We start from the raw sequence: 15,160 nt of genomic DNA on the forward strand, positions 1-15,160 counted from the left end.
AATTATAAAAGGAGTAACAGAAGCAGCAACTTTTTAAAGTCATACTTTTGGGGTTTAATGATTTACAAGGATTTTAAGAGTGGATGCATTTATACTATTAAGGAAGCATGTAAAAAGATACTAAGCTGTTCCAATATAATGAATTTAGGCTGACTTTAACTAACATTCCCAACAATCCAAACTGTCATGATTTTAGGCTAACATGCTAGTTATGTGTCAAGTTGAGGAAGACTAGAAGAGTCTCTATTTACAAGGCAGGTAGAAAAAGCCCACATAATTGGTTTTTCCATTTTAATGATTCTTATAGAACAGTTAGGCAACCAGGTTAAAGGAAAATTGATTAAAGTAAAATCTTTGTTAGAATATAATTACATGCTCTAATCATTACTTATAATGATCCTCATGAAGGGGAATAGTAATAAGGATATACTAAATAATACTATACTAGATGATACCTTTGTATACTTGCATGCTGTGAATATTTGTTTCCTGTAACACATATATTTTATGCCTTTTGTTATGCCTGTTATGCCCTTCGTAGTTGTAACACAAATATGCCACATTAGACCCTTATGTTTGTATTTCCTGCAACTAAAAAATGCTGTTATTGGACTCTGTAAAGTATCTGGCATTTGTCAAAACATATGCCTCACCTTTGATCTGCATAAGGTCTGTCCCCCTTCTACATAAGAACGTATCTCACCTTTGATCTGTCCCCCTTCTGCCTAAGGACATATCTCACCTTTGATCTGTCCCCCTTCACAACAGGGGACCAAATGGCCAATTGTGGGCAGAGAGGAAAGAGATAAGGCAGATAAGGCTAATGGAGGAGTATTGTGTCCTTTTGTAGGAATATACAAAACCAATCAGGAAGCCAGGATGTTATTTTATGACGTTTCTAACTGCATAAAAAGGAGTTACACCTTTTCTGAAGTGTAGCTCTTACCTGCATGTATCTTGCATGTGTTTGGAACAGCTGACCATTTAACCTTGATTAAGAATAAATGCTATGTTATTCAAATCTCCATTTAAGTTTCTTGTTTGGTATTTATGAGCTTAAACATATTATTATTGGACCTTACAATCACATATATAACGGATCATTCAAACCATACTGCATTGTGCAATTTTACATTGGACATCTGAAAAACTTCAAGCTTCACTTAAAATAGCACATTTTGTTGGGTAGTTTTTAAGGATAGTAACTGTGCCATTAGGAAAAGATTTTGTGGAGGGAAGGGGTAGGAATTCAGGATGCCATTCAGTAAATGAACAGGAAGGGACAAACTTGAAAGTGTAAAACTTTTAAAAGAGTAAAATACAGTAGATTGTTATCCAAAGACCCTTAACATCCATAAAGTTATGCAAACGGAAACCTAAAATACATAACAGCTCCATAAAAGAGCAATGTTAAGACAACAAAATATACAATAGTATTACTGCCCACATGATTATCAAGTATTTTCTCTCAACTACAGAAGAAGCAAAATAACAGTGCAAAAGCAGATATTGTGGGAGATATGTTTCTATCTAATGTATTATAGCTACAAAGTTTGTAATATAATTTTTTTATACTAGACAAAGAATTTTCTTCTTACTTTTATCAAGCACAGTGTGTAAGACAAAGTTAGACAAAAACTTGGATTCTACCTTTTTAAAGCATTTACAGGAAACTTTTCCTATATGTGATAACAATACAACATTATTACAGCAAAAGACTGTAATCTACCATTCTGTTATGAATGTACATAAGGGAATTGAGTGCAATACTAGTGTCTTCCAATTTACCTTCTCCTGCAACTGACACTGTACCTATTAGGCTATTCAGTATCTTCCGTCTGCCCTACCTTCCACTCTTGAAAATATACTTTAAAAATGAAGGAGGAGGTAAATGAAATGGCTGAAGAGGAATGACAAACAGCTTAAGATTCACAAAATTCATTGGCATCAATGAGCATTTTAGCCAGTCATTAGTGTTCCCATGCTTCTAAAGCTTGGGCTAACCAAAGTATCACTTTCTATCCTGCTTCATATATATATTAGTCAAAGCATGGTTTGGCTTTCACAGATGGCATTTCATGGATAGCATTGCCCCCTCTCTACTCTTACAGTCATTAATAGCTTATTTCAATTCAGAGGCTATGGCAAAAGACATTTGTTCAAAACCTGATAGATATTTTTGGGCACACAAAGAGAGGAGGAAAAGTATGCAAAGTTTAAAACAACCTCAATGGCCAAACTTCAGATTCATGATATCTGAGCCAGATGCTGTCATGTAACAGACAGGAGACATGATTTTAAAGTTGCTGAGTTTGAGAAATATAGGAGTGACTATTCTAATGCAAAAATGCAGCTCTCTCCAGCTTCACACTCATTGACTGCATAGTCATTCCTGGCTAACTAACCTCTCTGGAGAGAGCTGAATTCTTCATATCAATGTGAGGGGATGGAAAATGCCTTCTTTGTTTAGTTAAGTTTTACAGCCGCTCAAGCCCAGCTAATGGGACATTAGGTGAAATGAACTCCCAGCACGTTCTGTACACTGATCTGAGAGTAGATGCATTCAAGATGTACCAAAATAGCATTTTTGTAAATTAAGCTGTTCAGAGAGAAAAAGAACACAGTACTCCCAGTGCTTTCTGAAGCAGACATGAAAGATGTTTACTGGACATTGAAATAAAAATATCCAAAAGATTTTTTTTTAAAAACCCTCAGCCTCCAAAACTAAATTGTCACTCCTGGCAAGACCATTCGGTGGCTTTGGTGTTTGGCTTTGTAAAACAGGTTGGCGCCCTCTTCATTGTGGCAAAGTCCTTGAAAGATCCAGGAATAGCCTTTTTTCCAGTGATAGAAATGCAGCTAATGAAGCTGCTGAAGTTGGGACAGCTCCGGAATGGGAAGAAAGCGAAAAGAGAAAGTGTGTCGAATTGGTGAGGAAATTTTATTATTAGAAAAAGAGACTACCCCCAAAAAAATTAAGTTAAATTAAAATTGAAGATAGAAGACTGTACGCGGCAAAATTAATCTACATTAAACTTAGTGTGTTATCCTGTTTCTAATTTTTTTTTCATGGATGGAATTTTTGCAAAGGCTCCCTATTTTTTAAACTGAATGGATTAATTTTTTCTTTTTCTTTTTTCACTTTTGCTTACACCTATGGATTAATGTTCATTACAATTCCCTTAATCTACTATATAGAATAACAAGTGGTACACATCTCACTTTGTTCATCATCTTAGGAGTTCTATATGTATCCATGTTTCATATATTTTAACCCATACTTAATTGTCCTTCCATTGTTATATTCAATCAATTAGCAACTCAGTTTAATTATCATGTAGAAAAGTGGATCACATACCTCTGCTTTGCATTTTCCCCACAAGAGTTTCATATTTGTCCATATTCCATATATTTTAACCTTTATTTAATTATCTTTCCATTATCATATTCAATCAGTTAGCAACTCAATTTTATTATCATGTATAGGAGTAAACCACATATCTCAGCTTCATATTTCAGTTTCTATCTGAATATAATAGTTTCTAATTATCTGATTTTTTCCTAGTAAGTCTTTTGTCCCACTTCTCTATTCCTGTCTTCTTCCTTTTCTTTTCTTTTCTTTTCTTTTCTTTTCTTTGTTTTGACATGTCCACCCTCTTCAATTTTCCCCAAGCCACTGTCAAACCCAGTTAAATCTTTTGTATTTTCCTTTGTTGGCGTATAAACCCCCCCCCCTGCAGTTTTTCCTATGCCATTGTCAACCTCAATAAAATCTTTTGTCTGCTTTTTATTTCCTTTTGTTGGGACACATTCCCCCTTTTCAATTTTCCCTATACCACTGTCAAACCCAATGACGTTTTTTGTCTCCTTTTTATTTTCCACCATTTCCACCCCTTCATTATCCCTCCCCCCCTTCGTCTTTCACTTCTTCCTTCAGTTCCTGCTTCTCTGAGCTCAAGATTCTATTTAGACTTGATTTTAATGATTTATGCATATTTTTTTATAATTTCATGTAGTTCTTCAAATTTTCACCCATAATGTCCAGTTCCAAAGTTACAGTTAGTTATACGGTTCTTATTTCAACTGTAACTTTGGTCCACCTTAAATTTAGCTAGTTCAGCTGATATGGAGAGGAAGAAAGACGGGAGCCATCTTAATCTTTTGTTCTTCCTTAATGTCCAGTTCCAAAATTGCAGTTAGTTATACAGTTCTTATGTCAAAGTTCTGGTCCACCTTAAATTTAGCTAATTCAACTAATGTAAAAAGGAAGAGAAACAGGAGCCATCTTGATCTTTTGAAGAGAGAAAAAACTTTGTATTTTCCCGGTTCTTGATTTTAATATTTTTTCCCTTATTACCTTCCGCCTCTCATTGTTTATAGTTGCTCAAAATATATTAATTGCAACAAACTTGCATAAGTCAAATTCTGATATGTTTCTCTTTGCCTCCTTCTTTTCAAAGTTCTGATTTATGGCAATTGGTTAATTAAATCTTCCTGCTCAGGGTTTGCATTCTATTCATCGCAAAGGCAAGATTAGGCTATCAGTGAGAAAATAGTGCTTTTTTCTTGATTTTTCCCCTTGTTACATTCCACCTCTCATTAATTGGAGTTGCTTAAGATATGTTAGTTAGAAAAAATTCAAACGGTGCAAATCTCCTTGGTATGTTTGATTTTCATCTCACCCACCTAGTCTTTTTTAAAAACAGTGCCTTTTCAAATCCAAAACCAAATTTAGAGTTTGTATTTGAGTGGGTTTGTCACTTCTCTACTTTCTCTTTTTCTGTCCAGATTTCTGTCCACATGTGTTTCAAGCAAAAGGCTCTTTTTGGGCTAGTGATTCAACCCTCCATTTTCCCCCTTCTTTCTTTCTTTTTGCTCAAATCCAAATCTGTCCATTAATATTATTTATACTCTCAAGGTTCTTTGCCTTCTCCAAGTTCTGATTTATGACTGTGGGTTAATTAGACTTTCTTATTGGGCTTTCATCTCATCCTGGGCACTCCTGCTCAGTTGCTTTGGCTGGAAGCCAGCTTCTTATAAGTATAATCTTTATTGTCATTGTACTTAAATATAACGAAATTGGTTTTAACCTCATTGGTGCAAAATTATAACAGAAACGAAAAAAGAAAGAAAGAAAAAAAACCCAGCATGTGCATGGAGTGTTTGTGGTTGTATTTAAAAGTCTCAGAGCCCAAGGGTAAAAACTATCTTTAAACCTGTTTGTTCAGATGGCTATACTTTGATGTCTTCTGCCTGATGGTAGAAGTGCAAAGAGACACTGACCAGGGTGTGAATCATCTCTGAGTATCTTCCTTACTCTGCTAAAGCAGCAAGATCTGGAGATATCCAGTGGTGTCAGAGGGCAACCAATGGTTTCTTGTGCCGAATTGATCACTCTCTGTAGTGCCTTCCTGTCCGCAGCTGTTAAACCAGCATACCATACTGTAATACAATATGTGAGCCATGTTGCCATGCTGCCACCTCCGATTCAGAGAGCAAATCTCCAACCTACGAGGGACCTGTTGTACTCCCTCTGGTTCTGATGAGACACTGCCCCTTCTTCACACACACATACACAGGGAGGTTCTGATCCAAAAAGGATCTCGGAATTGGTTTATCAGACAGAGTTCATGTGAGACTCTTCAGAGCTCACACCCCCTCATCTATCCAGCTGGAGAACTTCCGGTTGAATCCCTACATTGGAGGTGGTTGAGCAGATCTCACCTCCCCGCCTGCTAAATATTATACCTATTATATATACACACACACACACACATACACACACGACTAGCCTTTGAAAAATTACAACATAAGAATATTGTAAGATTGTCTAAAGGATTTATGGTTATTCTTCTTTTATGTGATATAATGACTATTTTTCTGCATTTTATGTTAAGTTCCTACTTGACTTTGGAGTTCCTTAGATGATTTTAAACTACTCTTTTATCTAAAACTAAAACTTCCTCAGACACTTGCTGTTTGAATTATAATGAGCCCTGATGGCATAGTGATTAGAGTGCAATACTGCAGGCTAATTCTGCTGAATGCCAGGTGCCTGCAATTTGGCAGTTCAAATTTCACCAGTCTCAAGGTTGACTTAAACCTTCCATCCTTTTTTTTTAGCATTTTAGGGTTTTTTATTCATAAAAACCTAACCTCTGTTCTTATTGAGAGCCTTCCATCCTTCTGAGGTGGGTAAAATGAGGACCCAGATTGTTGGAGGCAATATGCTGACTCTGCAAACCACTATAGAAGGCTGTAAAGCACTGTAAAGCAGTATGTAAGTCTAAGTGCTGTTGCTATATTATAAAGATAGATCCTTCCCCTCTTTCCATTTACTGCACATTCAATCCCCAAAATAAAGGCCATGCATGACTTTCTTAAATAAATAACTTGGCAACATGCCTCAGAAAAGCCCAGTGAATATTATTCTCCCTTGAATAGATCCCGTTACAGTTAGCATGATGAATGGGACAACTGGATCTGCAGTTTCAGCAAATTTGGAAAGTACTAGTAAGATTAGCCTAAATTAGAGTATGGTCACAAATAAGTTCCTAAGTGAAAGGGAGAAAATAATAGTCTTTTAGAGTTCTAGAGTTCCCAGTTCCAAATTGTCAGGCTTGCAGCCGGTTCCTTTTGGGATCTTTGGCCTGCCATACTAATATTCTATTATACTATGTTGTTTCATTAGTGGGGAATTGGGAGCGTGAATAGTAAGGAGTAGAATGTGCTGTTGTCAAAATAAAATTCCTTTCTAGAAGCCAAGGTCATCTTTTGTCACCTCTGCACCTGACCGGAACTGGATGGGTGGAACTGCCAGCATGGCAGTGGAAGATTGGACCATGTGATGGACTTGTGGGTGTGGGGGCAAGATCATGAACTTTCAACTGGGTGGGGAAACCCCAGGAAGCTCAGATTCAGGTTTCCATAGATGTGCCAACATGACTCTCAATAAATTGGAACTTTGAGCAATACTTTGCCTTGGACTCTGATTTAATTTTGGATGTTAATGGAAACCGGACACAAGTATAGTCTTGTTTTCATAAAATCAATTCCTATTTTTTTCATAGAATTGGAACTGATGTTTCATATTCTCCAATAAAAATACATATAAGCTGATAGAAAATATGCCCTTTTTAAAGAACTAAATAGAAATGTAGATCAATGTTTTTTTTCCAGAGTAGTAATTATTGCACAATCAGTGATGGTCATATGAAATCTGAGCTATTATAAAAGTTCTGTGACTCAGAAGTTGCCTTACACATTGAAAATACCACTAAAGAATCAGGAAAATAATGAACCTAATAAAATTATTAGATCTAACTTTATGTAACATACATGGTTGTTAAAGAAATAAAATGCATTATATTTTGAAACTGTAACATCTGTAATATCTTCTCTTAAAACAATTGGTTTCATGTTAAAGCTCAAATCTTAGAAAACTCAGATTTCAAATTCTGCTAAGTAATCACTCATTAAAGAGTTAGTAAAATATTACTTACATTTTATATGTTGCTGATAGATCAATTTATTTATTTAAATATAATAGAAAATATTAAGAAAATATAGTATAGGTAGTCCTTAACTTATGACCACAATTGAGCCCAAAATTTCGGTTGTTAAAGAAGAAAGTTGTTCAGTGATTTTGCCCCATTTTACAATCTTTTTGCCTAAGTTGTTAAGTGAATCACTGCAATTGTTAAGTTAGTAACATAGTCATTAAGTGAATCTGGCTTCCCCATTGACTTTGTTTGTGAGAAGGTCACAAAAGATGATCACATGACCCTAGAACACAGCAATCATCATCAATACGAGCCAGCTGCCAAGCATCCAAAGTTTAATCACATGATCATGAAGATGCTGCAATTGTCATAATGTGAAAAACAGTCATAAGACACTTTTTTCAGCGCTTTGTAACTTTGTAACTTTGAATAATCACTAAACAAATGATTGTAAGTCAAGGAGAAGCTGTAGCTGGATTCAAAGAAGGTGATTTCTCTTTATTGCCTATAATCTCTTAGTTTGAATTTATTACATTGCACTGATCAACAAGTGTTAACAGGACACCAGTTGCATACTAAACTAGAGCTAGTTCTATGTATGTTCTATCCAAAAGATGTAGAACAGATCTTTAATCCTTTACTACTCAGAGGAAATGGGAAAACCTATCACATGAATTCCCTTGGATAAGTTACTTTAACAGAGAAAGTTCATTTAAAAAGTCCCATTCTTTGGTTTCTATTGCACTCTGGTTCTGCTGGGAATATATGTAGTCCAAAGATATATTTTCAACAAAGGATAGTAACGACAACACGCCCCCTTTTTTTTGCTAATATATCTTAAGTCAAGTTATAACAGAGATTGTTACAGGCATGCATGTTAAAAAAATAATCTGTTATTTTATGCTGAGCATCTTCAAAAGAGGCGAGAATAGTAGAGGGAATTTAAAGAATACAAGATACTTGGGAGAACTTTTATTGTTGTAAGACTGAATCTGGGTCAGTCACTGGGACCAGAAATTTATTTTTTCCAAACTTTCAGACTCATGCTGGAGCCCATCTTCAGGGAATTTCTCTCACTGGAATATGTGCTTTGGGCTATTCGGTGAGTCGTATTTATGTTATGCCTTCCTAATGGCTGATTGGTGTATTGATGGTTGGTGTGTTGACACCAGTGACGTGCGGTGAGGTTTATGGCTGGTGAGGCAGTTGGACTAAACAGTAAACAGTAACAGAGTTGGAAGGTACCTTGGAGGTCATCTAGTCCAACCCCCTGTTCATGCAGGAGACCTGGGTCCCTTCCAACTCTGTTATTCTATTCTAAATTCTGGATGCTGCACTCTTCCTTCTCCCTCCCCATCTGCTTTACCTCTTGAGCAATTCACTCGTCAGGCATTTCTTCTCTTTCCCCAGTCAAATGTAATTTTCCCCCCTCTCTTTTTCAACACGTCAACCACTTTTGGGGAGAAAACAAACTTTTATAAAGGAGTTAAGTTCCAGCCATCCCCAAAACCAACTGCATCGCGGCAATCCCCCAAAAGGACAACTACTACCCATCAGGAAGAAGAGAGATGAATTTTAAAAAGCTGGGAGCACATAGAGGCACTTGATGGGAGACAGCACTTTTAAGGGGCCGCTAATCCAGATTAAGGCATCCAACACACACACACACACACAGATCCAAACAGACCTGGGAAGAATCTCTCCTACTCCTTTCTCTGTGTTTTAAAGGTGGCTTTTTCCCTTGCTTTCCGCTTCCTATGATGTGACCGAAGCCCTACCAAGAGACTGGCAAGGGTAGATCCAACTAATCCGCTGTTGGAGCGGATGAATGAATGAAGGGTAGGGAGCCTGAGATACTCAAGGCTGCGTGTAAAGGGCAGCAAAAGAATACGGTACCAGCCTGAGAGGCTGAGCTCGCTGCTGCCTTACCGGATGACTCTGCTTAACTGTTTAAAAAAGCTTCTAAAAAAGCACCCTCTACTATAAGGCAGGAGAACTGCGTGCCTCACCTAGTCTGACTTTTTAGGTGTTTTATGATCGCTGAGCACGAGCAAAGTAGAGGCTTAAAAGCCTAAAAAGTCAGACTAGGTGAGGCATGCAGTTCTCCTGCCTCATAGTAGAGGGCACTTTTTAAGAGGCTTTTTTAAACAGTTAAACAGAGTCATCCACGGTGAGGCAGCAGCTAGCTCAGCCTCACCTCACCTCTCGCCTGAGAGGCTGAGCTCGCTGCAGTCTCACTGCAAGCTCTCGTCTGACTAGTTGAACAGTAAATTTATTTTTTCCTTTTACATTTTTTTCTTTTCATGACGAGAGGTGAGGCTGTGCCACACTTGCCTCACCTGACTGCACGTCACTGGTTGACACCAATCAGCTGATAGGAAGGCACCACATAAACACAAATAGCCAGAATAGCCCAAAGTACATATTCCAATGGGAGAAGTTCCTTGAAGATGGGCTCCAGCATAAGTCTGAAATCTCGAAGAGTAAATCTCTGGTCCCAGTGACCAATCAAGATGTAATCTTGCAACTTTCATTATCTTTGAAAAATCAAAACAGATATTCCACAAATATTTCTTTGACCTATTAAAGACATACAAAGAGAAGGATCTTGAATCTTCATCTCGCTCTTTTGCATTTTCAGTATAATTTCATGCTTCCTAAATCATTTTCTTTCACTGAGACTCAGGCTAAGCAACATGGCCATCCTGATTACTTTACCACTTTTATTTAGGCAAGCAAATTCATACCATACCATTTTAATCAGAAGAGAAAAAATAAAGCTAATGCTGTGTAAGAAAAGCACCATGCACAGCTCCCCATCACAAACAGTATGAAAATTGCATCCTTTCTGCTTTCGGATATAATTGATGGTACCCTTCTTGAAATAAATACTTATTATCTAATGCAGGATAATCTGTAGCCCTCATTTCACATTGTGCAGTTCCCAAACTTTATGTAAAACATTATTTAAATTTGGCAGAGAAGCTGATAGCCAGCAAAAGGATTCTTTTCTCTTTCTGCATCTTGGAAAGTCCCTTCTTGAAAGAGTTGGATTGTCTGCAATTGTCTCTGTGAAGTAATTATGTTTGTATTTCTGATTCTGCCATATAATATGGCAAAAATTTGAAAGTGAATTAAAGCCAGGATATTTGTTGAGCAAAATCAGCCAAGAATAACCAAAAGCAGAATTGAGTCATGTCATTGTCTTTCAGGATACCTTCTTTGATATAAAAGAATGCACTAGCCTTTTGAGGGAATCCAAAATGTCTTTAGCTTTTTTTAGTTCAGCTACATTCTACATTTTCAGGTAGAAACAAACTTTTTCTTTCTTTCTTATGGAAAGAGTACCATAAGATGATGCAGATTGTGGAGATATTCCTTTATCTCAGAATCCCTAAAATACTTTAAATAACCATACAGAAAACCTCCAAATTTTAAAAAACACAATCTTGCACTTTTTCATGTACTGAGTGGTACTTATTCTTAGCCTTCTTATTGTTTCAGAAAAAGAAAGGTGAATGCATTCCACGTCTATTTTCATCAAGGGATAATCTCCAGCCTAACTTAGGGTAAGTTTGAAATATAAAAGTATATATAACATGAGCCAAACATGGACCAACCTTCACAAAAGCCAAGTAGCTTGTGCATTGTTTCTGCATATAGGAAAGCTGCATTTGTTCTATGATCTGGCCAATTGCTTCTCCAGAAGAGATGAAGTAAACCCTGATTGGGTATCCTTTTTCTTTCTTTGCCACATCGGATGTCAAATTATAATTCAAATCTAGATAAAAAAATCATAACAAAGATAGTTTTCTGCTATTAACATATCATAGGTTTTTCACAATCACTATTGTGATTTAGGATTATTATAAAACCTCAATATATTTAGAAGTGGGTCACTTTTATACTACGTTCACCTTTATGTCCTAGTAGCAAACCCCAATTTCAGAAGAACATTTGCAAATTTGGGTAAATGCAACATTCTAGAGCAAACCAGCACACCCGTAAATGCAGCTAACTACAAGAGGTCCTCATCGAAAGGAAGGAAGGGGGAGGAGGGAGAGAGGGGGGAGGGTGGGAGGGAGAGGGAGAGGGAGGGAGAGGGAGAGGGAGAGGGAGAGGGAGAGAGAGAGAGAGAGAGGGAGAGAGAGAGAGAGAGAGAGAGAAAGGGAGACTATAATTTCTCTACACATTAGTGGTACAGCCTAAACAAATATCACCTAGAATTTTTTTTTCCACAAGAAATCTTAAATGCTCAATGTCACTGATATCACCTCCATACATATCAGCAAAGCTGATACAGAGAACACAATTTAATATGAAGGAGATTTCTAGGGTTTCCTACGTTTCCAAAGTAACTGAAATGAATAACAAATTCTAGCCCTTCACTAGCACAGTTCCATTATGATCAACATCTTAAAGGGAAACTCGAAAGTTCCAATAGTAATGGAGTAGTAATGGCTGCCGGACAGAGTCCTCCGGACAGAGAGTCTTCCGGCAGAGAGTCTTCCAGCAGCCAGCCCACAACCATAGAGCGCACTCCTAGAACGTCCGCTGTTGGAAGACTTGGCAGCCGAGTTTTGGAGTTTGGAAACTGGAGAGGTTATGCTCAGAGCGCGGTGGCAGTGGCGGCGGCTGCAGGGAGAGCTGGCCCAGGGCATGGTGAGGCTGGGAGGCATGCTTGCTGGGGGCAGAACAGGCACTCATGCAACCCCCATCTCCAGCCAGGCAGAGCGCCATGCACTGACCTGATCCGGAACAAAAGAAAAAAATGTTTAAAGATTATGATCCGGCCGAGCCTTGCGGGGAAAGATACTTTTAATCCACAAATACAAAAAATGGAAGAAGTATAGAGGAAGAAGGAAAAAAAAGACCAGTCCAGTTTTAACAGTAAGAGGCATTTGTGAAAAGTCCATCCATAGAAAACGAACAAAATTAAAGTGAAAAAGATAACATGATAGTTTTAAACCAGGTTTTCACCGCTTACTTCCTTCTGTCTTCAATTTTATTTTAACTAAGTCTTTGGGGTTTTTTCTTCTCTAATAATAATGATTTTTCTCGCCATTTTGACACACTGTCTCTCCTGTTCTGCTTCCATTTCAGGGGACTGTCCCAACCTTCTGCGGTCACTTTGACTGTTTCTCTTGTAGTCAGCAAAAAGAGCTTTCTCCTGGATCGATCATGGACTTTGCGATGCCCCTGAAATCAGCAGGATGTGCTCTTCTCTATCACCGTTCCTTCAGAATGGTTTAGATCAAAAAAGGACCGTCCAGCAACAGAGATATCGATAGCAATCCTGGAGCCCCAAGATTGCATGTCGTGTCAACACGACGTCAAGCCATGCCTCCCGATGCAGATTTATTTTAATTAAGTATGCCATTGGTCTATTTTATTTCATTTTGTTTCCCATTTTAGTCTGTTCTCTTATGGATTATTTTGATGCCGCTAACAGAGAGAAAAATTGCCAGAAATTTTGCCAGAAAGGACGAGTTTACTAGGACAAGGTTGCCATGCAGAGGAAGGCAGAGACCAGAATTGAGCCCAAAAGTTTGGTTGCTAAGCAAGGGCGTTGTTAAGTGAGTTTTACCACATTTTACTCAATCCATGACATCTCCTGGCTCTAAAAGACATGTGCAAGTTAGGGAGGAACATCTGAAGGTATGTGTAATGTTCTAATGTACAGAAGTTGTAGTTAAATGTGTGTCAGAAAGTGGACTCTGGATGTGTTTTTCCAAACGCAGTAAGTGAGGTTGAATGTGTATATGTTTAGGGGGGGGGGTGTACATACACATACAGTGTATATAGTAGATAATGTATCTTTTTGTGTGCCTATACACACTCTATACTATGTAATATATATGTACACATATGGCATAAATATATAGGATTAAATATTATATTTTGGATGTTCAGTAGTAGTAAATAGACAGATACAAATTGTAACTCATTGAGGCCTTTGAGGCAAGGAGAGGCCTTGCAAGGCACCCCTCGATGTAAGGTCAAGTTGGCTACGCCAACCCAGTCACATAACCACCCAGCCACATGACCACCAACCCACACCCATCCAGTCACATGATCAAGTCATGCCCACCCAGTCACATGATCAAACCACATGCCCACCAAGACACACCCCACAGAACTGGTAGTAAAAAAAATGAATCCCACCACTGTGTATAACCCATGTAAATTTTTTTCCATTGGGGCAGGGAGCAATTATTAACAGACCACTAATACACATTGGTTTTAAACTCAGCTGAGACTAGAGGTCAGGCACCAGATGCTGAAAAAATAAGGAAAAGAAAGGGAAATATCCTGAGTGATTGTATTGGACAGATAAAATAATAACATATGCATAACTGTGTCAGCCTCTGCTTCGCTACTTGCTTTTGGCTGCCATAGAAATGGGGAGGGGGTATTTGGGATGGGAAATAATTGGTACAGGAAGATAGTTAAGGGAGTTTTGTTCTCACCATCTTCTGCGCATGCTGATGACCGATGTTTGGAGTTGGTCAAGGCCCAACTGTCTTGCATTCCAACCTGATGATATTTCTCGGAGATGCATCCACATGACACCTAAGGGATTTGCAGATTGGACAATGGGGTGGGGGTTGTTGGGGGGAGGGGGTTGGGCAAATGTTTGATATGTATCCTTTCGCACATTTCTGCCTCAGACCTTGCTTTACTTCGCTGCTATCTTTTCATAACCAGTAAAAGTACTCTTAATTCTACAAATGGAGTTAAGTGGTTTCTTTCTTGGTTGCTGAAGGAGGCATGCTTGACAAACTGAGACAGAAGCTGAAGCTCTGGAATTCTGCCCTTCATTAGGTCATCATTATATACTTGAATGATAGGAATTATAGGGCAGGATCAGGAGTAACTAACTAGGATCTGGGTTCAAATCTCTGCTCAATATAAAGCACTTGTTGAGTGACCTTCAGCTGGTCCTTATTTCTATGTTTATTCTGCTTTATTTACTACTATGAGAATTAAAGGCTTATTTGAGTATAGAAATAAATATATTCCCTTAAACATAAACATAACAGATAGATTCAGATAAACAGAGTTGGAAGGGACCTTGGACATCATCTAGTCCAACCCACCACCCAAGCAGACCCTACACAATTTTTGACAGATGGCAGTCCAGTCTCTTCTTGAAAGCTTCCAGTGATGAAGCTCCCACAACTTCTGAAGGCAAGCTGTTCCATTGGTTGATTGCTCTCACTGTCAGAAAATTTCTCCTTATTACCAGGTTGAATCTCGCCTTGTTCAGTTTCCAGCCATTCTTCCTTGTCTGGCCTTCAGGTGCTTTGGAAAATAACTTGACCTTTCCTCTCTGTGGTAGCCTTTTAAATATTGGAACACTGTTATTATGTCTCCACTGGTCCTTCTCTTCACTAGATTAGCCATGCCTGGTTCCTGTAAACATTCTTTGTATGTTTTAGTCTCCAGCCCCCTAATCATCCTGGTTGCTCTTGTCCGCAATTTTCTGGAGTCTCAATATCTTTTTTATAGTGTGATGACCCAAACTGGATGCAGTATTCTAGGTGTGGTCTTACTAAGAGTGGTATTAGTACCTCACTTGATCTTGATTGTATCCCTCTGTTAATGCAGATAAGGATTGCACTGGCTTTTTTGGCTGCTGCTGCACACTGTTGGCT

General features: G+C 38.1%; 1 protein-coding gene across 4 annotated transcripts in view; it reads right to left on the bottom strand.

Annotated features, from left to right (window-relative positions):
• ITGA9 (integrin subunit alpha 9) overlaps positions 1-15,160 on the bottom strand; it is a 541,618-nt gene that overhangs the window by 358,301 nt on the left and 168,157 nt on the right. For all 4 annotated transcript variants that reach the window (XM_081971274.1, XM_081971275.1, XM_081971273.1 and 1 more), the window contains exon 15: positions 11,123-11,283. In XM_081971274.1, the coding sequence (XP_081827400.1) occupies positions 11,123-11,283 (161 nt within the window). The remainder of the gene's footprint in view (positions 1-11,122; positions 11,284-15,160) is intronic.

The sequence above is a fragment of the Natrix helvetica genome (assembly GCF_964273705.1).
Source record: "Natrix helvetica genome assembly, chromosome: Z".
In the NCBI taxonomy this organism is placed as follows: Eukaryota; Metazoa; Chordata; class Lepidosauria; order Squamata; family Natricidae; genus Natrix; species Natrix helvetica.